General features: G+C 42.7%; 1 protein-coding gene across 12 annotated transcripts in view; it reads right to left on the reverse strand.

Annotated features, from left to right (window-relative positions):
• RAD51B (RAD51 paralog B) overlaps positions 1-22,833 on the reverse strand; it is a 366,487-nt gene that overhangs the window by 123,193 nt on the left and 220,461 nt on the right. The window contains exon 11 of one of the 12 annotated variants that reach the window (XM_081901852.1): positions 1,493-1,578. The exons of the other annotated variants lie outside the window; for them this stretch is intronic. Coding sequence (XP_081757978.1) covers positions 1,556-1,578 — 23 coding nt within the window. The 3' untranslated portion in view covers positions 1,493-1,555. Of the gene's footprint in view, positions 1-1,492; positions 1,579-22,833 lie in introns of those variants that run through there. 12 annotated transcript variants of the gene reach the window in all.

Genomic DNA, 22,833 nt, shown 5'->3' on the forward strand with positions numbered 1-22,833 from the left:
AGATAGCTTCACACTCAGGCTTTATGTCCTTGTTAAAAGCAAAACCTGTAAGGATAACCATGGTTGTTTGAAATAACTTAACCATGGCTAAGGCGAGGATGAAGAATTTGGGCCTGACAGGGAAAGACTGGGGGAAGAAACCAACAGGAGCTTGGATTATTCCCTGCAAGATGAGTGAAGAACTGGAAGGGTTACATGTACAGCTAGTAGTGAGATTGTTTATGTCTGCATTTAGGAGTATCAGATGAATAAAAATGTGAACAATTTATGAGAGAATATTCCTGAAAATGTGGACAATTTATGAGAGAATATTCCTGAACTTCTGAGTATACATATTTAATGTGTGTGTGTTGTGGGGGTGGGGTGTTTCTGTTGTGTATATGTCCGCACAATCCAGAGAGACTATGTGGATCCACTTCATAGGGATATGTCTGCCAGAACATTAATAAGGAAAGGGCAGGAATGTAATCTTACATAATTCATTGCTGCTGAGAAAGGAGAGAGGGTGAATGGAAAAAACAGTTCATAAAGATGCCAGTGGTCTCTAAGCAGAAACAGCTGTTGAAGTCTTTTTTTTTTTTTAAAAAAAGAGGTCAACCCTTCAGCAAAGCCAGCAACAGGAAAGCCTGCAGTTGATCATTTCTACCTTCATCTACGCTATGGGCTGTGACCCTTGGGATCAATATAGCTGCTGATGCAATAATTTACAAAATGCATTGAATTCATTTTCTGAAGGTGGGATGAAGGCACAAGATTGGGGATTCAATAGTTGGTAAAAACATAGTAGTGTATTCAGAGATAGTTGTAAAAGTGCTAAAAACAGAGGGAATAAATAGTAAAAACCCCCACTAATCTACTCCAGGGATATCCAACAGGTCGATAGCGATCTGCTGGTAGATCCCTACGATGTTTTTGTTGATCGCAGTCGATCGCTGGCCCCCTTCCAGCCCCTTGCCCCACCCTCCACTGTTGGAGAACAGAAGACGGAGTTTACAAACTGAGGCTGTTTACCCCCCGTGATCCTTGTGTGAGTTGCTGTTTCTCTTTCTCCTCAAAATACTTTTAAAATGCTGTGTTCCCTCTCCCTAAAATAAGCAAAGCAACTTCAGCCTCCTGAACCCCCTCTCTAAAAATCCCTCAACAACTGTGACCTGAACCCCAATAAAACGTGGCTTTTCCCCAAACTCCTAAAAAACAGGGATAGATCACTGCTAGTTTTTAATTCTGTGAGTAGATCGCAGTCTCTAGGAAGTTGGCCACCCCTGGTCTACTCCATCCTAGAGCTGTCCTTTCCAGTGTTCTATCCAGTCTAATGTTAGATGTGTTAAATGAGAGTGTTTTCTCCACTTTCCCTGGGACACTGCATTAGCTGCAGGATCTCCCTTTGCTTTCTCCATGGCGGCTCTCCCTCTGTAATATTTAATTCTGTATAATGTTCTCTGTTACCTGTCTAGACATCAATGTTCCTTCCATACAAGCCTCCTTCCTCTGAAGGAAGCTCCTCTCAACCCTGCCTCCAGAAAGGCACCCATGCTTCAGGACTGCTCTCATTTTTTTAAGTTCCATTCTTCCTTTGCCCTATTTGAACATATGAAAAGCCATACACATTTTTTAAAGTTTTGAAATGCAGCCTGAGGGGTAGATTCATAACACCACAGGAGTCAACAATGCCCATCCTCCGTAACTGGAGTTTCCCTGTTTGAAATTTATCATTCTCAGTAATAATAAAAAATACTCTGTGGCTTTACCTACCTGTGAGCAACTGTCAACTATTGCAGTCCACAAACCCATTCCACTTTATTATTTTTAAATTTTGCTGCATCAATTTTCATTTTTTATTTTGATGCTGTTTTAGATCTGCAAGCCAGCAGCCTCAAAGCTCAGTTGGCACTGGGCCACCTTCACTGAAATTCGTTCCCAAACACTGATTTTTTATTTAGATTGGTTATTTTAAGCAGGAAAAGGGTGTCACTAAATGCTAATTGAATATTCATTGTTAATACTGTCTCCAAACTGACATGTACTCTTTGAATATTTCTCAGTCTGATTACTATGGACCCATATGATGATTTCTTGGCCAAGAACTGTTTCGCTTTACGATCTCTCTTGAGACCTGGATGATTATGACTTGGCTTTAGTTCCAGAGCCATTATAATAGACAAGACCCAGCCTTTCCATGCACTGACAGGAAGGCATGACACTGTCAGCAACTTACAGTTTCTTGATGACATTTCATTTCCTCCATGGGCACACAATTTGCCTTTCAGGCATAGCATAACATTGAAGTGCAAGAACAAACAAGAACCTGTGTGCATCGTGTCATTTCTATCACAGCCTTTCAACTGGTCCCAACAAGTGGGCTAAAAAGTTTAATCAATTTGGATGCATGAAGTCCCTTTTCTACTATTAGTGCTTTTTTGTTAACACAAGAAGCAGTAAAACCACTGAAGTTAACGTTTAAGGGAACTTTTTAACTCGGTCAAAGCTTCTAGAAAATAAATGGAGGCCCCTCTGACATTTTATCTCTCGGATGACAGATTAAAAATAGTCCTATAGATCAAAGGCACAATGCATTCTTTCTTAATTGTTGTCAAACTTTGCATCAGTCTAGTCTCTGAAGGAAGGAAGGTTGCAATGTCTTGTTAGGTCAGTCATTAAAATCAAGGAACCAAAGTCACCAGAGACCATAAACCAGGGAGAGATTCTGCCATCCATCAGAGAGTATGACTTCTGACCCCTTTAATTCCTTTTCACTCCCCTCCTCACTCCTGTTACCATAAAGGGAGAGCCACTCTGGTTTATGTATAATATCCTGCCATAACAACTAGTAAAAAGCACAGCTCTATGTTGGCACTGATCCTGCCTTTGTCTGGCTGCATTCATTGTCCATGGGAACATAAACCAGATTAAAAGGGTTTTTAGAGTATAGCAAGTCACAGAGCTTAAGAACTGTTCTGATTCAGGATAAATTGGGTTTCCTGAAGTGGCCTTTTTTTCTAAATAATCTGCAATGAAGACAATTAAAGTTACACACAGAAAATCTAGCAAATCAAAATTCAGGTTCCTTTAACTTTCTTTAGCAAATACCTTGATATGTACAGAGAGAGCAAAGACACTTGTCAACTCAAAGTACCACACATGTTCATCTGTATGGAAGGGGACACTTTGACTGCTTATGAAGAAGCCAGATGGAAGCATGTCTGAAGTTTTCACTTTAAAACGTCCAGGAAAGGGTTTGCAAAGGAGCCTACATTCCCATAGTGTGACCTCAATACAAACGTAATAGAATTGGCAAACTTGGCTGTATGAATAGGTCACAAGCGTTATTTTATTGTGCTCAGTATTTTTTGTATGGATTGAAGAGGAGTGGAAGAGAGGGCATTTTGAGGGTGTTTAGACGGTGCTCCCCACTTTACGCAATTTCACTTATGCATGTGGGGGCCAGGAACGTAACTCCTGCATAAGTGGGGAGTGCCTGTATTTTGTTTTCGATACAGTACTGTTCCCTGAGAAGCTAGTTTCCTATCTCTTACCTTGAACCTTCCCAAGGTGCAAGGAAAAACAAGTCAATTGAGTCCCAGGCTTTGAAGGGGAGGGGGGAGCGGAAGAACACAAATTTTGAAGAAGGCTGACAACTACACTCACCATACATATCCTTCTTGTCTCCCTTCAGCACTCCCCAGTTCTCTCTCTCTCTCTCTCTCTCTCTCTCTCACACACACACACACACACCAAATAAGGTACCATGAAACTTAAAACTAGGCTGGGCTGAGCCACTATTGCTTTTCACTTCATCTTAAGAAGGAAACCAAAGCTGCTAAGTCAGAGAATGGATCACTTCCAAGAACCTCAGGAAGGAAGACTTATCAAATGACCCCATCCCAGTGCTGGCTTTTTTGTTTCTGGTGGGGATCTCAGTAAATATCTGGAAGATATCTGGAAGATGCCTGGAAGAGAGAAGCAAGATAATTTGGGGGCCCACACAGCACATGGTTTCCGTGGCCTGCTTTTCATTAGTCCCGCTTTGCAGCCACTCATCTCCTGCAAATCTCATCACACCCTGGCAAAGCACCCACAGCATGTTAATCTTTTCATTTAATAGCAAAGCTGCTGTAATCTTTCTTCCTTTTTCCTTCTTAAAGGGCAGACAGTAATAATAATAATAGTAATCAGGCCAAAAAGACTACAGTCCTGCTCCTCTTATTGCTCTCTCCTCCCCAGCTCTTTTTCAAATCTAATACTTGATGCATTCCCATGGTTGACCTGTGCGTGCACACTTATTCTGGTTGATAACTACCAGCTGCAATAGGAAGTTTGTGCTGTGTGCAGTGTTTAAGGGAAGGGTATATCTGGGAAGGGGGGGGAGAGAAACAGTGTGCCCTTCTGAAAACGTCTATGCCTTTCAGGAGAATGAAGCTGCCTCTCATGGACAAAACAGAAAACATATTCCAGATACCTAAGTCTAAAACTCTTGCTTTCAGCTCTGCCATTACGGGCTTCAAAGGAGTCACATGGAGCAATGTTGGCCTTTTATGTTGAGAAAGCTGTTTGCCTCATTACTAAGAATGAGGAGAGATCTCACACACACACACAACCCATGTTGAAGGTTTGACCAGCCTGAGACACAGATCTCAAACTCCAAAGAAGAGTGATTTTGGTACAGTGGATTCTTTGTCTTTTATTAGCAAGAATCTTAAAAATGTCCCCACTGTATTATCAAACTGGCACAACCCTTGGTGCATACTACTGCTGCTGAAACATTACTGAAATTGCTCTGCATAGTGGCTTCCTGTGTATAGGTCATATACAGGCCCTTCTACACACCTTTTGCCAAATACCATGAGTGTTTTATTTATTGCTACTTAATTACGTTACTTAAAATGTGGAGCAGTAATAATTTTACTCAGCAAAATTTATATACTGCTTGATTATTTAAAAAGTCACAAACCAAAAATCCTCTCTGGTTTACAATATATTAAAACAACCACATTAAAACTATTGATTAAAACTGGTATTAAAATATTCAAAAGATTATTAAAATCAACAATAACTAAAAGGAACACATGTAGCTTCTACATGTCTAGAAAGGCTTGCTTAAACAAAAATGTTTTAAAGAGGTACCAAAAAGAGCACAGCCAAGGTGCCTGCCTGATGACATCCAAAGTACAGGTGCTGCCACACTGAAAATAATCATAGGATTGTAGAGCTGGAAGGGGTCACAGTGGTCACCTAGCTCAACCCCCTGCAATGCAGGAATAACAGCTAAAGAATCCCTGACAGATCAACTTCTTACAAGAGCAGAACAAACCTGTAACAGTGCCAGTTTTGAAGATCAAAGCAATTGAGTGGGACTATCCCTCAAGTAAACTGGTCCCAAGCTGATATGGGTTTTAAATACTATACCTTGGTAATACATCATGCTTATGATTGTGATTATTGATGTTGTTAGTACAGTGGTACCTCGGATTACAGATGCTTCAGGTTACAGACGCTTCAGGTTACAGACTCCGCTAACCCAGAAATAGTATCTCAGGTTAAGAACTTCGCTTCAGGATGAGTACAGAAATCAAGCGGCGGCAGCGGGAGGCCCCACTAGCTAAAGTGGTATCTCAGGTTAAGAACAGTTTCAGGTTAAGAACGAATTAAGTTCTAAACTCGAGATACCACTGTAGTGTATAGCTTTCGGTGTGGAATTTGTATTGCATTTTTTATATCGGTCGTTTTTTATTGGGTGATTTCTGTTGAAAGCGGTATATAAATGAACTAACGTAAATATTTAAGGTAGCTAGTAATAGAGTACAAAGAGGCTGATCGCATGTGAGACAACGCATGATGCATTCATAGGCACAACGTACATGCATGCAGCAATTTCAACCAGATTTCCAGTGACTGCCAAAAGCCCTGTGGTTGTCCGAATCAACACTAAGAGAACATTTGTGGTGTTCACAGTTACACATTTTTGAGAATGTCTCTCTCTTAATTTTTTTTTTTACACCAGCACACGGGCATGTACGTACATCTATGTTCATAGTGTTAGTGCTAACCAGAGACCATTTCCTTTTATTCAGCTGCCATGAAAACAGCTTTCAAGCTGTTCTGCATTCTAAAGGAAAAATGTTTGTCAAGTTGGCAGAACATGCGCTGAGTGCAGGAAGGTGCTTGGAGCTGGTCGTTAACCAAGGTTACACAGGTGTTGCTGCTTCAAACTGTGGAGAAAAACAAATTATCGCTTGTTTGAAGGGGAGGGGAAAAATATAACTCAGTGCTTGGATCCTCCTACAGCAGAGACGTCTAACCGCAAGCTTGCTTCAGCAATGCTGACATCCTTCAGCCGGCCAAACATCACACTGAAATTCTTTAGTGAGTTGTGGTTTCCAGATTCTGCCATATGCAAAGCTGAGGTCTGCTCAGTTCTTAGAACCAGCAACTATTTGTGTACGTTTTGGTAAACTTTTAGACTCGGCCATGCCAAGGTAAATCTCAGATGCTAATGGGTCTGGGCTTTGGGATATGTTATACAGTCTCGTAAGATTTCACAGCTTTGTTATTTAAAACACTTTCCCCACCCCCATAAAACCAGACACCGTTTCAATATACAATGGAAAACTGGAAAACTGAGTATACTTTAGAAACCACCACATACTTACTCTAACAAAAGTCTGGAGCGAGCCTGGTTCTGTTATTAGTGGAAATGGGCCTAGAGCAAATCATACCACTAAAAGCCTTGAACTCTGTGGACGTTTCGATCTAAGCTGAGCTGCTATCTACAGAGACTGCTTCTGGCATCCCCTCTTCCATGACAGTGCAGGAAGCAGTCCTGGCAACAGAAGGGACGATGGGCTATGGGAGAACAGGTATTGACACCCAGTGCTTTGGGGGAGGCAGCGCAGGGTACGCATACCCCCAAATATTTTGTGAATTTAACGGGAGAAGAAACTATTTTTTTAATAAAAAAAAAGTTTCTTCTCTACCATGGTGAATCGTCAGTTCCGTTGCTACCCCCGATGGCGACTTCATTTCCTGTTATGGTGTTTCCTAAGTCTCAAACAGAAGCGAGCGTTTAATGTGTGAAGTAGGAGTTGGAATCTAGCACGGTGATTGGTCAGTTTCGTTGGTACCACCTCCAATGGTGGTTTCCTTTTCTTTCCCAGTGTAATGCATATTCTTTGTACTTTTGTCCATTTACTGTATTTATTTTTTCCTGATTTGAACTATAAAGTGGTGATTTTCTTGAGTCAAAATGAGAGTACCCCTAAACATTTTTTTTTTTAGAAAAAAAGCACTGCTGACACCACCCCTCCTAGGAAGATCACAAACTGCTTCCCAAGTTGCTGGAACCACCATTTTCCACCTCCACTTAGTAGAACTGGGAAGAAAAAAGTTCAGTGACCAACATTAGCCTGTTATTAACAGTGTACAATCCTTTTTACCTCAGCTATATCTGAGCAGCTGATCTTAAGGTACCAAACAAATAAAGTAGCACTTCCAAAGCAGAGGTTCTTTTGAAGTGGCCTCTTCTTTCTCCTCACAGTACTTATTTTTCACTGCTTATGAACAGGAGCTGCAATGAATTTTGCCACAACTTTGTTTACTTAGCACTTCAAAGGCCAGAAGTCTTGTAAATGTCAATATCCTGCTTGCTTAAAAGAATAGAGCAAAGCTGGGTGTGGGGGAGGAGAAAGGAAACGTCTTGTGGTTCAAAATGCAAGGGCACATACAGTAGTAGGGTTTAATTCTTACTCTATCAGTCTTGACATAATGTTGCTCTTTCCTTTGGCGATATAAACAGGAAAGAAAACGTATCATGTTTACCGTTTGCCAGATGGGGGAGGGGAAGGCCATCAGGTTGGGAATGGAAGTTTTTTGTTGCGCAGTATTATAAACTTTATTTTAAACAACACAGAATAAAGTAAGGTTGGGGAAAATGGGACACTCTCGGTGACTTGGTTCAGAATTCCTGAGATTAACAGTATAAAAACAGGCACCATCTTCCTATGCTATGAATATAAGTGGATTTCACTATTCTAAGGCACCTATAATCAGCGATAATTAAACTATTAAGCCTTTGATGTTTGCAAATATTATTGGACCATTATAGTGAAAGTTAAAGAGAATCATAAAATTCCTTATTTGAAAGGTTCTTTTAATACAACATGCAACCTTGTACTTGGGGCCCAGAATACATTAAGCCCACAACAGGGGGCAATGTTACATTTACAGAGCATTCCTGCAAGAAGATCATAAGCTACAATTAGGTGTGTAGTCTGAGTCCGCCATGTTGTACAAGTGTAATTTTGCCCACCTCACCACCACACTCTCCCCAGGACTAAGCACAGCCTTCTTGGAGATTTAGTCTCCCATAACAGCAAAAAGTTCTTGGCCCTGTTTCTACAAACATATATTTACATCAGGTGTGTTGAGGCACTCACTTAAAACACATTTTTTCAGCCAGGCTTTCCCTGAGGGGTGATCCAGATAAGTAGAAGAGTTGTAGTTCAGACAAGGCACAACTACTTTGAATGCAGAAGGCCCCATGCTTGGTCTATAGGGAAAGATGAGTGGGACCCCATCTGAAACCATGGAAAGCCACTGCCAGTCAGTGTAGAGAATACTAAGCTTATTTTTATTTATGCAATTTTATCGATGATTTTATTTTGTTCACCACTTTAGTATTTGTTTTTATTTTGGCTGTTTAATACTTTTTTGCATAAGAATAATAATAATAAAAAAATCAAAACCAGTCACATGACAATTAGCATTAAATGACATTTTACTTGGAGAGCCTCATTCTGCTTAAAGGCACACCTATTTCATATGCACTGGAAGCATGAGGGCCCTGGTTTCCCATCATAAAGGTAAAGGTAAAGGTACCCCTGCCCGTACGGGCCAGTCTTGCCAGACTCTGGGGTTGTGCGCCCATCTCACTTAAGAGGCCAGGGGCCAGCGCTGTCCGGAGACACTTCCGGGTCACGTGGCCAGCGTGACATCGCTGCTCTGGCGAGCCAGAGCTGCACACGGAAACGCCGTTTACCTTCCCGCTAGTAAGCGGTCCCTATTTATCTACTTGTACCCGGGGGTGCTTTCGAACTGCTAGGTTGGCAGGCGCTGGGACCGAGCAACGGGAGCGCACCCCGCCGCGGGGATTCGAACCGCCAACCTTTCGATCGGCAAGCCCTAGGCGCTGAGGCTTTTACCCACAGCGCCACGCGCGTCCCATGGGTTTCCCATCATAAATAATATGAAAATAATATTAGGAAACAGCTAACCCTGTTTATGCTGTGATTTTTTTTTTAAAAAGAGAGCTTCACTTTTAAGTTCTGTGATGCCAAAATCTGCTCTTGAATGTTTATCCCCATATTGAACCACACCTTTGTCTTCCTACTCACTGACACCCAGGTCTGCTACTGCCTTTCATTTTATATATTTATTTCAAAATGCACAAACCACTCTACATTAAAAAATACTCAATAATATTAAAGGATAGAGTACACAGACAAATCAAATAAAAAATTCTATAAAAGTGAGAAAACAAACCACCAGGGTTTCTTGCCACCCATCTCCTGTTTCACTAGATCTCAACCACAGCTTGATGCTTTGCTTAATACCTGTTAGCGTTCTTCGCAAAGATTCATTGGACAGAAAAATCTTCCTAAAATAAACGCTGGAACAGAGAAAATTCTATGACACCCCACTCCCCAAACTATAAGATGATAACATTGAGAGCAAAGGCAGATTTAGAGGAGAACAACTGGTTTGGTTGTACTGTGTGCAGAGTTTCTGGGGCGCTGCAGCAGGCACCGCAACTATGAGGTCCAATGGAAGGTGAGAGGTGGATTTTGGTGTTTCACAGGGTGCCACTGAAATTTGAGACGCCAAGGTCTGCCACTGTTCAGAGACTTAAAACAGTATTTAAATTTTCTGTCCTGAAAGAGTAACTAATACAGCAATTTCACATAACACACATGCACCCTATCTACCTGATATAGTAAATGAACGTTTGCAACTAATGCTGTCAGTTAATGAGACAGATTTTGTAAGCTAAGTGTTCGGAGAACATTACAAAATGTATTTGCATTTGATTAAATGCTTTACTTCTCACAGTCTGCTGAGAGTGTCAGAGAGCCCTGTTTCTCCACACTGACAAGTAGACATTTGTTTTCACCATAAACTGAAAGAGCAGTGAGCTAATTCTGTAACTGGTCTTTATTAGCCCATCATTTGTGACTGAAAATAAGTTATGTCTTCAGGTTCCTGCTACCAGTTTAGGAAAATAAAAGGAGCGACCATGAATTTTAACAAATCTAACAGGAACTTAGTGATTGCTTTCGTGAAAATAACTTGACCCATGACCTATTTTTTCAAGCCCAATCCCAGACTCCTCCAGCCAGCTGTCTGGAAACCACAGTAGGTTCTTGAAAACACATGAGAAACAGTTGGTTCTAATATTGAGGGGAGGAAACTGGAGGAACAAGGTGGCTACTTATGGCAGAATGTTATTTTTTCTTCAGTGTCTGCCTGCATATTTTTCTAACATGTGTACTCTGTCACTTTTCTATTTTTCTTGGGTAAATATCTCTGATTTGAATGAAAAGGACCCGGGGGTCTTACTTGTTAGAACTGCACTCCACCTTGATATGTTGTTTTTGAACTGAGGTTATACACCCCAGATACAGTGGATGCATTTCAAACGGGGAGTATAGCTATTATAGATGCTGGTTTTACTAATACTACTCCACATGTTGTAAGAAGCAATGCTTAGGGTTCTATGGCCTAAATTTCACCAGATGCAAGGGGCACCTGGAAGGGGATTCTGCTATCTTATCTGAAGAAGACTGAATGTCTGAATTGCTTTTAAGAGACAAGTGCCTGCCAACCTAGCAGTTCGAAAGCATGTCAAAGTGCAAGTAGATAAATAGGTACTGCTCTGGCGGGAAGGTAAACGGCGTTTCCGTGTGCTGCGCTGGTTTGCCACAAGCGGCTTAGTCATGCTGGCCACATGATCCAGAAGCTGTACGCCGGCTCCCTCAGCCAATAAAGCGAGATGAGCGCCACAACCCCTGAGTCGGCCACAACTGGACCTAATGGTCAGGGGTCCCTTTACCTTTACCTTTAAATGGATGGCAAAAAGCCCCTCAACACATTCCAGATATTGCAAAACCTCCAAGTGTCCCTTTTTTCCAGGGACATCTTTCATTTAGAAAAGCTGTCCCGGTTTCTGAATTGATCTCAGAATGCCCCCCTCTTCCTTAGGATGTCCTTATTTTCATTGGAGAAATGTTGGAGGGTATGGAGTTATCTGATCCCTGAGCTGTCTGAAGGCAACCCTGTATAGGGAAGTTTTTTAAAATATTTAATGTTTTATTATGTTTTTATACATGTTGGAAGCTCTTCAGAGTGGCTGGGGCAACCCAATAACACGTGTGGGGTATAAATAGTAACATTATCATGAAGGAATGGGACAGAGAAATGTTCAGAGAAATGTTGGAGGGTATGATACCATTGCAGATTAAAGGTTAATTAATGTTAAAGTCTTCTCATTGGTCAGAAAGAAGCAACACTCCCTACTCCATTGGAATGAATAGAACCTTTGGTGTTTTGCTGGTGGACTTCATAAAGACCGATGATCATGAGAAAGCACTTGATTGAACACTACGCTGCCCATCCCCAATCGCTGGTCATCCCTCGAGTTGGCAAGGCTCACCTGACAGCAAGATGGGACCACGTCTTTAGTGTCATCAACCCAGTCCTGTGGAATGCTCTGCCAACAGAGATTCAGCAGGTGCCTTTTGTTTTAACCTCTGCTGGAGAGAGTTCCTGGTGCCAGATAGAGAGGCTGAGGGTGGTAGAGGTGGTGGGTTTTGCACATTCAGGCCTCAAATTTCCCTCTCCTGGGTAAAATGAGATCTCTGAAGGAAACTATGTATGCCCAACAAGCCAGAATTCAAGTGAATTCTGAAGATGTTTACTTGTTTTTAAAGACTTATCATTGAGAAAAGTATTACCAATGAACAATTTCAGTGGGAGTTGGACCACACACACTTCACAGACTTGGAGATCACACCTGGAACATGTAAAGTGGGATATGAATGCATTTGCATGTTTGTATTTTATTAAAATTCAATATCCCACCCCCTCCAGTGCTTTTCAGATATGGCTGTTCCTGAGTTTTACTAAGTTAATAATAAAAAATACAAGATAACTAAATAGAAAAAAACCTACTTATAGCATGTTACCCCATCGGGGGAATGCAACATGCTCTTCAACCAGTGTGTTCCACCCCAGCAATTTTATAATGAGAAGAAAAGGAAAGAATTCAAAAACCCATATGGTGACACCAAAATTCTACAAGAATCTAAAATTCCTTTCTCCTGTTCTTGCTAGGTAGGTTGTTATCCTCCCTGAAATGAAGTATTGCCTCTAGTACTGCATGCCTGCATATCAAGGCAGAGTCTTATTTGCCTCCCAGTTATTAAAAGAGGTTTCAAACAAAACCATTTTAGTTCTAAGCTTCATTCCCCTCTCAACTGTACTGAGGTAATACAAACCAGTGTAAATCAAAGTGTGTTCCTGCCACAAGACCCGCCCTGAAACTGTTTCCAAACAGGGAATCTAAAATTACCATATTTACAGCATCTGCAGTTGAGCCAAGTACAAATCAAGATGAATAGCTGTGACGCACAAGGTAGAGTGTAAAAGAATGCAGCTGGGCCTGTGAACAATATAGGCCCTTGGTGTTAAAGCCCCTCTAATGCCTTTCACAGAGCACAGAAACAACAACAAAGGGAGAGAGGGGGAGAGAGAAAGAAAGACCAAAAGCAAAATTCCAGTAAGATGAGTGAAAACATAGCTCAAATCCCAAGCTGCTCTGCTAATGGGCAATAGAAATAACATACAAAGGAGCAAGTAGGGAATTCAATTAATTAGCAATGTGACTGCACTACAGGGAAGAGGGAAAGAAAAGAACACTGGCAGTATCAGAAACTGCCTCTCTTATTACGTGTTAGAAGAAGGAGCTTGGAGGAAACTCAGAAGCACAAAAAACTAAGGATTTCTATGAAGCAGGCCTCCTTCTCAGGACATCTTGCAAAATGCGTAAGAAGAGTCAAGAAAGAAAGAAAGAAAGAAAGAAAGAAAGAAAGAAAGAAAGAAAGAAAGAAAGAAAGAAAGAATCCACAATGAGAAAGAACATTATATGAACTGTTTTGAAGGTTCTTCATTGGAAATAGTGAAATATCTCCCCATGCTGTTTGGTAGATTTCAGCTAAACTTGCCTTCATGTACTACGTTTAGGATTCAGGCAAAAAGGAAGTAAACAAGTAAATCTGCTAACAATCTAAGGCACTCACTCTCAGGACTAATACTTTCTAGGTTTTCATGTCTTTACAAATTGATTACCAAAGATGAAATAAGCAATTCTATTCAAAAGGCTGGTAAATTATGACCGCTATGCATTCTACTCTATCGAAAACAGTCCTCTATTTGAAGGCGGAGCAAGCCGATCAGGCTCCTGGGGCGGCGTGTGTGCCCTGCACCCTGTGGGGCCTCCGAGGAGTCTGCCTGCCTCCTCCCACTCAGCCACCCTACAGCTGAGGAGGAGGCAGCGGACGAACCATTTGGGGCAGCATGGAGCCTGTGGTTGCCCAAGCCACCGCGTCACTCCCAGGAGAGACACATGGCTCGGGCGTGCTGCAGGCCCCACGGTGAGTGCCGCCCAGCATTTTGTCACCCCCTTCAGTGGTGACACCCAGGGTGGCCCGTCCCTACCACACACCCCTTCCTCTGCCCCGACTGCCATAGGACAATTTCCCCCTCTTTGATGGAGTCATCTATTTGAAGGGCTTTCAGATCAAGGATGGATTGTATTTCTATTTAAATTAGTGTGATTATTTATGAATTTGCATATAAGCACATGCAAATGTATGCTCTCTTTGGTGATGCATAAGTGGTCACCTTAGAAACAATGAAGGTAGGAATCAGGAAGTGAGTGCCTGTTTCCAGCTCCTCTCCTCCATGAATTCCCCTCATCCTTAAAGCAAGCTTATTTGTTATGCTCGCAGTAATCTTACTCAAGACAAATGCTTCACAACTACCTATTTATCTGTCCTCTGCTTATGTCAACTTGCCTGATACATAACATACAGAAAATAACCCTGAACAAATTTCAGTACCCTCAGAGCTTAATATAGGTAGCAGTTGTTTGCTGTTGTCCTAAACCCACTTAATTTGGAGTTAAGTCCCATTTAAATGAATGGCTCTTCCTTCTAAACAAGAATTATGGTCAGATGGTGGGATGGTAAGTGACCTACTGAGTGAGCAGGCAGGCAGACTAGTCAGTATGTAATGCAGTAATTACAATGCAGCCCTACCTACATCTACTCAAAAGTAAGTCCTATTAAATTCAAAGAGGCTTACTCTAAGGTAGGAGGAATTAGATTTGTACTCTTACTCCCAAATAAACAAAAGATCTGACGGAGAAGCTGCAATAAGCCTAGGCTTTTTCTCTTTACAATAGTGGGACGCAGAAAAAAGTATATGGGCCCAAACCCCTTGTAGCCATTCCATGACAAGGTGAAAATCAGCACCTGAAATTATTATTTTATTTAGGTGGCAGTTCTACATAGCTTCTCTGCCACCAAAGTAGCACTCAAAGCATGTACAACACTGTAAAATGCTTTAAGACGCCCCAAACAAGGATTAAATGTAATTTAATAGTTACATTTTTAATTCACTCTTCAGGAAAAAATGGTCTCCTGACCTGGCCCAAAGCAATTAAAATTCAATTCACAATGCTACTGTTGGGTGCTATACTTATATTTATTGATATAAGGTAAAGGTAAAAGGTAAATAACTCCTGGACTCTGAAGTCCAGTCAAAGGCGACTATGGGGTGAAGCTCATCTCACTTTCAGGCCAAGGGAGCCAGCATTTGTCCACAGACAGCTTTCCGGGTCATGTGGCCAGCATGACTAAGCCACTTGTGGAGCAACGGAACACTGTGACGGAAAGCAGAGCACATGGAAATGTTGTTTACCTTCCGACCACAGCAGTAACTATCTATCTACTTGCACTGGTGTGCTTTCAAACTGCTAGGTTGACTATTGATATAGTTCGATCTAGGTGCTATGGTGCTTTACAATGAATGAGAGGATAGGCCCAAAGGAGCTTAAAATCACACAAAAAGGCACAAGGGAGACAACCAATGAAGGAGAGGGAAATGTGAGCAAGGGGAAGAAACTAAAATGAGACTACTACCAGGATTACTTACAAGAAGAAGCAAAAGAGAAAGGGAAATAGCGGGAAAAGCTAGATGAGGGAGATGCAAGTATGAATTGTTGACAGACATTTATATCCCTTTGGAGTCAGGCTGGCATGCAGGTGGTGCAATGTACCCAGCAGCCTTTGGACCTCTGGCTAGGTTTGGAATCTGGAGCATCGCACACTTCGCAGGGCAACTATTTTTTCAAATTAACTGCTTTCAACATGGTGTTCTATGTCCCATGCTGCCTCCACCAATGAACATAAACAAACCAGTTAGTTTCGGAATCATCTTCAAAGGCAGCCTCACATAGAACATATTATAAAAATCTAATCTGGAAGTCAATGTTCATTTCCAAGGCAAAAGTTTCCCCCGAACACCATTAAGTACAGTGGTGCCCCGCAAGACGAATGCCTCGCAAGACGAAAAACCCGCAAGACGAAAGGTTTTTTCGGGTTTTGCGACGCTTCGCTAGACGATTTTCCCTATGGGCTTGCATCGCAAGACGAAAGCCCATAGGGAAATCTCGGGGACCTTTTTTTAAATGCTGGCGGTGGGGAGCAAAGCCTTTCCCCCCCCTCCGGACTTCAGAAGAGGTCCAGGAAGGCCGGCGGGGGCGAAAGGCTTTGCTCCCCACCGCCAGCATTTTAAAAGCGGTCCGGGATAGCAGGGAAGCGCTTCCCGCTATCCCGGACGGCTTTTGAAGGCAGGCAGGGGGGGCAAAGACTTTTGCCCCCCCGCCCGCCTTGGGAAGAGGTCCTGGACCTCTTCCCAAGGCGGGCGGGGGGCAAAAGTCTTTGCCCCCCCTGCCTGCCTAACCGGGGGCTTTTAAATCGCCCCAGGACTATCCGGGGCGATTTAAAAGCCCCCGGACGGCTTTTGAAGCCTCCCCCCGCCGCCCGGCATCGGGGCGAGAAAGCCTCCCCCCGCCGCCTGGCATCGGAACCATGTCCCGAAGCCGGGCGGCGGGGCGGGAAAGCCTCCCCCCGCCGCCCGGCTTCGGGGCATCGTCCCGATGCCGGGCGACGGGGCGGGAAAGCCTCCCCCCGCCGCCCGGCTTCGGGGCATCGTCCCGATGCCGGGCGGCCGGGCAGGAACGCCTCCCCCCGCCGCCCGGCTTCGGGACATCGTCCCGATGCCGGGCGACGGGGCGAGAAAGCCTCCCCCCGCCGCCCGGCATCGGAACGATGTCCCGAAGCCCGGCGGCGGGGCGGGAAAGCCTGGGCGCGCTTGCAACTCTCCGCAAGGAGCGCGCTGCTTGCGGAGAGGTCCGCGCCTGTCCTGGACCTTTTCTGAAGGCAGGCGGGGGGGGGGGCAAAAGTCTTTGTCCCCCCTGCCTGCCTTCCCAGGGGCTTTTAAATCGCCCCGGACAGCGGAGAAGTCCTCCGCTGTCCCGGGCGATTTTAAAATGCCGCCCGCCAGAAGAGGTCGGGGGAAGGCGGTTTCCATAGGAACGCATTAATTGATTTTCAATGCATTCCTATGGAAAACCGTGCATCGCAAGACGAAAAACTCGCAAGACGAAGAGACTTGCGGAACGAATTAATTTCGTCTTGCGAGGCACCACTGTACACGAATTCCAAAATTAGAACAATTAAAACAAAGTTCCTTCAACTTTGTAATAAAGACTTAGCTCATATTCATATTGAAGCAGCTGAGAGTAGCAAAGAATGATTATTTGATATTCCGGCGTCAGCATTACTCTTGGTCCTATTCATATATATTTAATGACAAAGGCTAGTTAATGAAATGTGGGGCTTTGCCCTATCTTGACCCTCCTGTTATTTTTATTTTGGCTCAGCGAGCCTTTTGTTTTCAGGTTATAACAGAACAAGCAACATGTTCTCTCCAATGTGGTGTTTAAATTGCCTTATTACTGGCAGGCTGTGATGTTGGGACACTGTTGGAATGAATGCTTGCACATGCCATTTTGCAAAACTACTGCAAGCACAGACTACGTTCCCAGGACTGTTGATCCAGTGTCTTCTCTTTTGCTTTTTCACTGATTGGAGGCCATTGGGCACGAATGAGCATGTTGTTTAGGAAAAGAAAGTAGCTCAAAGAGCAGTACTTTGAAAGACCAGTGCAGTTGGACTGCAATGGTTTTATAGCAAACCTCTGTTGCAACCAGCCTTTTGGCTGTTAAATGCGTATATTTTGTAGAAGCTTCCTCTCCTCTGCCAATGCTCTTGGCCTTTTGCTAAAACAGGAATTTCACTTACCATAGTTTTCCGTGTATAAGACGCCCCCATGTATAAGACGGCCCCAATTTTTTTGAACCCAAAATTAAGAAATCAATATTTTAAACATCAAACAGAACAACTTGGATTTTTTTTTAAAAAAACAACAACATTCAAAGCACAGGCACAGGCATAGGGAGGTGCACATTCAGGTAGCATGCCCCACCAACACCCGATCCACAGTTGTGAAGCAGCGTATAGCAAGTAAATTTATTGTAAGTAGGGGCAGCTGAACAATGTTTGAAGGATGCAGAGCCATATATTTCACAATGTCTATCCAGTCTTTGCAGGGAAGTTTGAAGCTGTGTAATGTGGTACTGACTTTCCCATGACAAAATCCAGAAGTAGAGCCGTAATCAAGCACACCACCTGGGATGAAGTGCAGATTTTCCAGCTGTCCACAGTATGTTTAGGGGCATGTTCTGCAAAAACAGCTGCTCAGGGATAATAGGAAAGCAATTGTTCTCTTAATACAGGTAGTTTAAACAAACTCGTTCTTCTTAGTTTACAGATTAATACTCTACATATTGGAATTACACCGTGAGAATCCATTCAGTCGTGTGTGTTATTTGATTCCTTTACCTAATATGTAACAGAGGATAAATTGACTTTTTAAAATAAAAATGCAGCTATTAGATAGTTGTAATTGTTTTAAACATAAATATTGCACCAGTCTAAGAATATATTTATGCATTTCCCCTCTATAAAGAAGGGCATTGCTCAAATTTGGATGAATGCCTTTTGCTTGCTTACTTGATTTATTATTTTTTCCACTATGTTTTGGGGCTATACACAAATGGGAACAAGGCAAAGATTCTAACTTATTAATCACTATGAGAATACTAAACAAAAATACCCACAATCCTTTTCTTCATCATTAAGATGAACACATGACAGATCAAATCTGCAAGTGGCACAATAATGCATTATTTACTCTTGACTCCAAGACAGCATTTTTCTTTTCCGTTGCAAGAATCCTAAGATTTATAGGTTTTTCAGCAGATAAACTGGTCAATGTGTACCTTTATCTCTAATTGTTTTTAATGTTGTTTTTTAATGTGGTGGCTCTGTTTGTGCAGGCTTGCCTGGTGCCATCATTATATATCTTTAGGTGTCAAGCAAAAACTTTTTGCTATAATCAGGCCTTTGGCCTGTAACTGTCCATGGCCTTTAAGAAGTGAGTGCAGTGTTTTAAATTTATTTCTCTTTCCTCTTAATTTAATGTATCTATGTGAGGTTTATCACCTATTAGTTGGGTTGCAAGTTGCTTTGGGTTGCCCCGGGTAAGATAAAGTGACTGAAAAATACACTAATACAATAATAAAATAAAGCAAAGCAAAGCAAAGCAAAATGAAATGAAATAATGATGTAACCCTGGGACCTTAGGGTGAAGGGTGGGCAATAAGCATACAAACAAATAATGTGATCGTGAACTCTTTATCTTTTTTCCTTATTTATACAATGTATACTTTCAGTACTTAACTCACATACCTCATCATTTAAATTTAAATGTTCTCCCACTAAATCATATTCATAAAGGCTTGAACATTTGCAGAGCAAATGAAGACATAGTTTTGGATTCTACATTAAATGAACTTAAGGATGTTCACGGAAGAAAAGTTTATCACCCCCTCCTCTCTACTCTAGCCATCTGCGCCCCCTGAAAAGCTTCTTTGGGAGGCCCTCCAGGTCAAGGTTGGATGGGGAGGTGGCGGCAGGCACTGAAGGGGAAAGGAGTAGCCCAACACTGGAAGAAGGTTGCTCATCACCAATCTTAAATGAAGGATGTTCCTAAATGCACTGGAAGCCTAGTACATTTCATGGTACCCATGGGGAAATTTGAGTTGAACTTGTCTGTTAAGCCAGGCTTACAAATGCTCTAGTTTTATATACTTGCAAGCTGTATCAAGCAAATCAATTTAAAAAACTGACAAATTTCATAACTCTGCAGCCATGGCATCATGACTGCTCTTATATGATCATAATAGTTTGCACTGCAGATCTGTGTGGAGATGGAAATTAAGTGGAAAACAGACTCACCAGATGAAGACAGCAAAAGAGTAAATAAGGAAGAGCACAAAGACACAATCAAATTTACACCATGGCCTTCCCAAAATGTTCAAGATGGGCCACAATAATAAAAAATAGAGTATCTACCACTTGGGCCAAAGGTAGTAGAATAGGTAGCATGATATTTGCTTCCACAAATATTGGGTTTTCATCTCTAGATAGGGCCAGCCCCAGTGGCCAACACAATCAGGCAATTGCTGAAATCCACTCCATTGCAGGGCCCCTCAATGCTGATCCCCAGAGCCTCCTGGCCCTGCTGCTCTTCCTGCCACTGATGCTGCCTGTTCATCTGCCCCACCCCCACCCCAAGCACAGAATATGTGACAAGTTTCAGGAGATGAAACAGGCCTTCTGCTCTCCCTCTGGGTGCTTGTGTCACTTTGGCCTAGAGGGAGAGGGTGTGCGAATGCACAGTGGTGACAGTAGAGAGAAGGAGGTGGGTCTGCTCATGGGAGAGCGCACTGAGTATACACGCTTCCCCCAAACCCTGGAGCTAGCACTACTGGTAGTGCAGAACTGATGCCCTAACATTGCCATAACTCTTCTTCTTCTTTGGCGATCACTCGTAGCTGAGTAAGATTGTCTTCCATGAACATGGTCTTAACAGTGAGTCTGTAAGTGACTGTGGAGGCCAATTCTGGATCCACATGTCCTTCCACAGTGGGGACATAGGTTTCTGGGCGGGAGTTGATCATGGTGAGGGTTTGCCAAGCATGCCTTCCTCTTAGCATGTTTCTCCCTTTCATTTTGAGTTTGAGCACATTCAAAGTCCATGACACCTTTGGTAAAGGCTGTTCACTAACTGGGGCGCTCGCAGGCCAGTGTTTCCCAGTTGTCAGTGTTTATACTACATTTTTTAAAAATTGCTTTGAGAGAGTCTTTAAACCTCTTTTGTTGACCACCAGCATTACGCTTTCCATTTTAAAGTTTGGAATAATAATTGATAATCAGGCATCCAAACAACATGACCAGTCCATTGAAGTTGCTGTTAAAGAATCATTGCTTCGACACTGGCATTAGTTTGCCTGTCTTCCCAAGTTATATGTAAAATATTTTGGAGACACTGTTGATGGACTCTTTCAAGGAAAGAGATGGCGTTTATAAGTGGCCCATGTTTCACAAGCATACAGGCTGCTCAGCCTCCCTGTCACAGCGCGGGCACAGGACGATGTCCCGCATCCCGCTGGGGCAACCCCAGCCACGCCATGGGGCCTTGCAGCCAATCAGCTTGCTTAGGGGAGTGGCCAGGGCCAATTTAAACAGTGGTGCGAGATGGCGTTTATAAGTGGTCCATGTTTCACAAGCATACAATAAGGTTGGTAGTACAATAGCTTTGTAAACAAGCATTTTGGTTTCCTTGTGAATGTCCTGGTCCTCAAACACTCTGTGTTCTTCATTAGGGAGAAAGCTGCACTCGCAGAGCTCAGGCGATGCAGGATTTTGGCATCAATGCCGGCCCTTGTGGAAAGATAGAAGTGAGCGACGCTTTCCAACATTACACCATTGAGTTGGATTTGTGGCACTGCAGAGGGGTTGTTTTGTGCTTGTTCGTGCAGCACTTTGGTTTTTTTGGATATTGAGAGATAGGCCAAGCTTTTTGTAAGCTTCTGCAAAGATATTTAGGATGGTTTGGAGATCATCCACTGAGTGTGCACACACTATGTTGTCACCAGCATACTGAAGCTCTATGACAGAAATTATGGTAACCTTACTATTTGCTTTCAGCCTACTCAGATTAAGAAGCTTTCCATCTGTCTGATATATGATTTCTACTCTGGTGGGGAGTTTCCTACATAATGTGTAGGATCATGGCAATGAAAATAAAAAATAGTATTCTCCACAGGTATGCAGCAAACAGGAATTGTTACACAATAAGCTACCAATTATACAGTACTTCAAGAAGAGTACCACACAGTACTTAACTGTTAAGCACACCGAGCCATATTATATAATTAGAAATACTTAAATGCTGCATCAATAGCCCCCCTCCCCTCCCCAAATATTGCTTCCCCCCTTCTTCTGGCACTTATTAGTGTCTTAAGTAAACAGCTGTCTTCCCACATGCCGGCCAGAGCCAAAATAAGCTACCCCTCCAGATGTGAACACCCAGACACAAACATACTGCTTCTCTCACAATCTCTTTCCTCTGTAATATGAGACATGTTCAAGAGAAACTGGGTAGTGTTCAGGATACTGCAATGGAAATGCTTGTCTTCACAGTCTGGCACAGAGAGGACTACTGTTCTTTCCTTTTTAAAAAAAAAAAATTAAAAATCCTGCTCTTGGCAATGTTTGTTTTTCTAACTCGTTCCCAGAAATCTCTTGGGGGCTTCATACCCAGAAAGGAATAATTACTGCATTACCTTGGCCTTAGCCACAATGTCAACCTTGTTAGGCCTGTTCTGTGGAAACAGGCAGATTCAAACACCTGCTGCTGTTGCATTTATTTGATAAGCTTCATGGTTTGTTAACATAAACCTGATCCCACTGACCTGAAAGAGGATGATAAAGGATGAGAGGTGGAAGGGATGGAGAGCTCTAAGATCTTATAACCCTCCTCAGCTCAAAAACGGAATATTCCTTCCCTGTGCCGTTCCCCTGCTGCTAGTCTCCAGTATTTCAAGCCAAGATGATTTGAAAGGTTGGTGTTCTCCCTGCAGTTTTGCAAGCAGATGTGGAAGAGGCTAGGATTCCCATACTTTATGAGGGATTAGCCAACAAGCACAGGATCAACAAGGGGATTGTTGTAGTTGCGGCTGCACATGGGGCTTCCCAAAGCAGACAGAATGGCTACACACACTTGCTGGTATGGTGGTATGCTCAGAAAGGCTGACTTAATAACGCAGCCCATTTGTAAGCAGCTAGGGAAGAGTGATGTTGGGGACTGGGGAAGACTAAAAGCAAGAGATGAAAAATTGTGGGGGAAGAGATGGAAATGTACATTTGACTTGTGTGTCACAAAGGGTGCTTGTTTTGTACAGTAAGGAGGAAATGAAATAATGCTCCCACCCACTCTGCCACATAGATAACACACACGAATCTGTCCTTCTATAATTGACGGCAATTAAACAGAAATATCCTTCAATTTCCATAGTGCTTAAGACCCAAAAATACTTGAAGAGGGGGGAAAAATAGAATACAGTTTGTAGGGAAAGTAGAGTTGGAAGACTATATTCCCTAATATACTATTTGGTTTTCACATGTTATGTTTATGATATAGCAACTCTAGCAACTGATTTCAAGTATTTGTTTGGTAGGTAAAGCAGTA

The sequence above is a fragment of the Podarcis melisellensis genome, assembly GCF_964234715.1.
Source record: "Podarcis melisellensis genome assembly, chromosome: 1".
NCBI classification, from domain to species: domain Eukaryota; kingdom Metazoa; phylum Chordata; class Lepidosauria; order Squamata; family Lacertidae; genus Podarcis; species Podarcis melisellensis.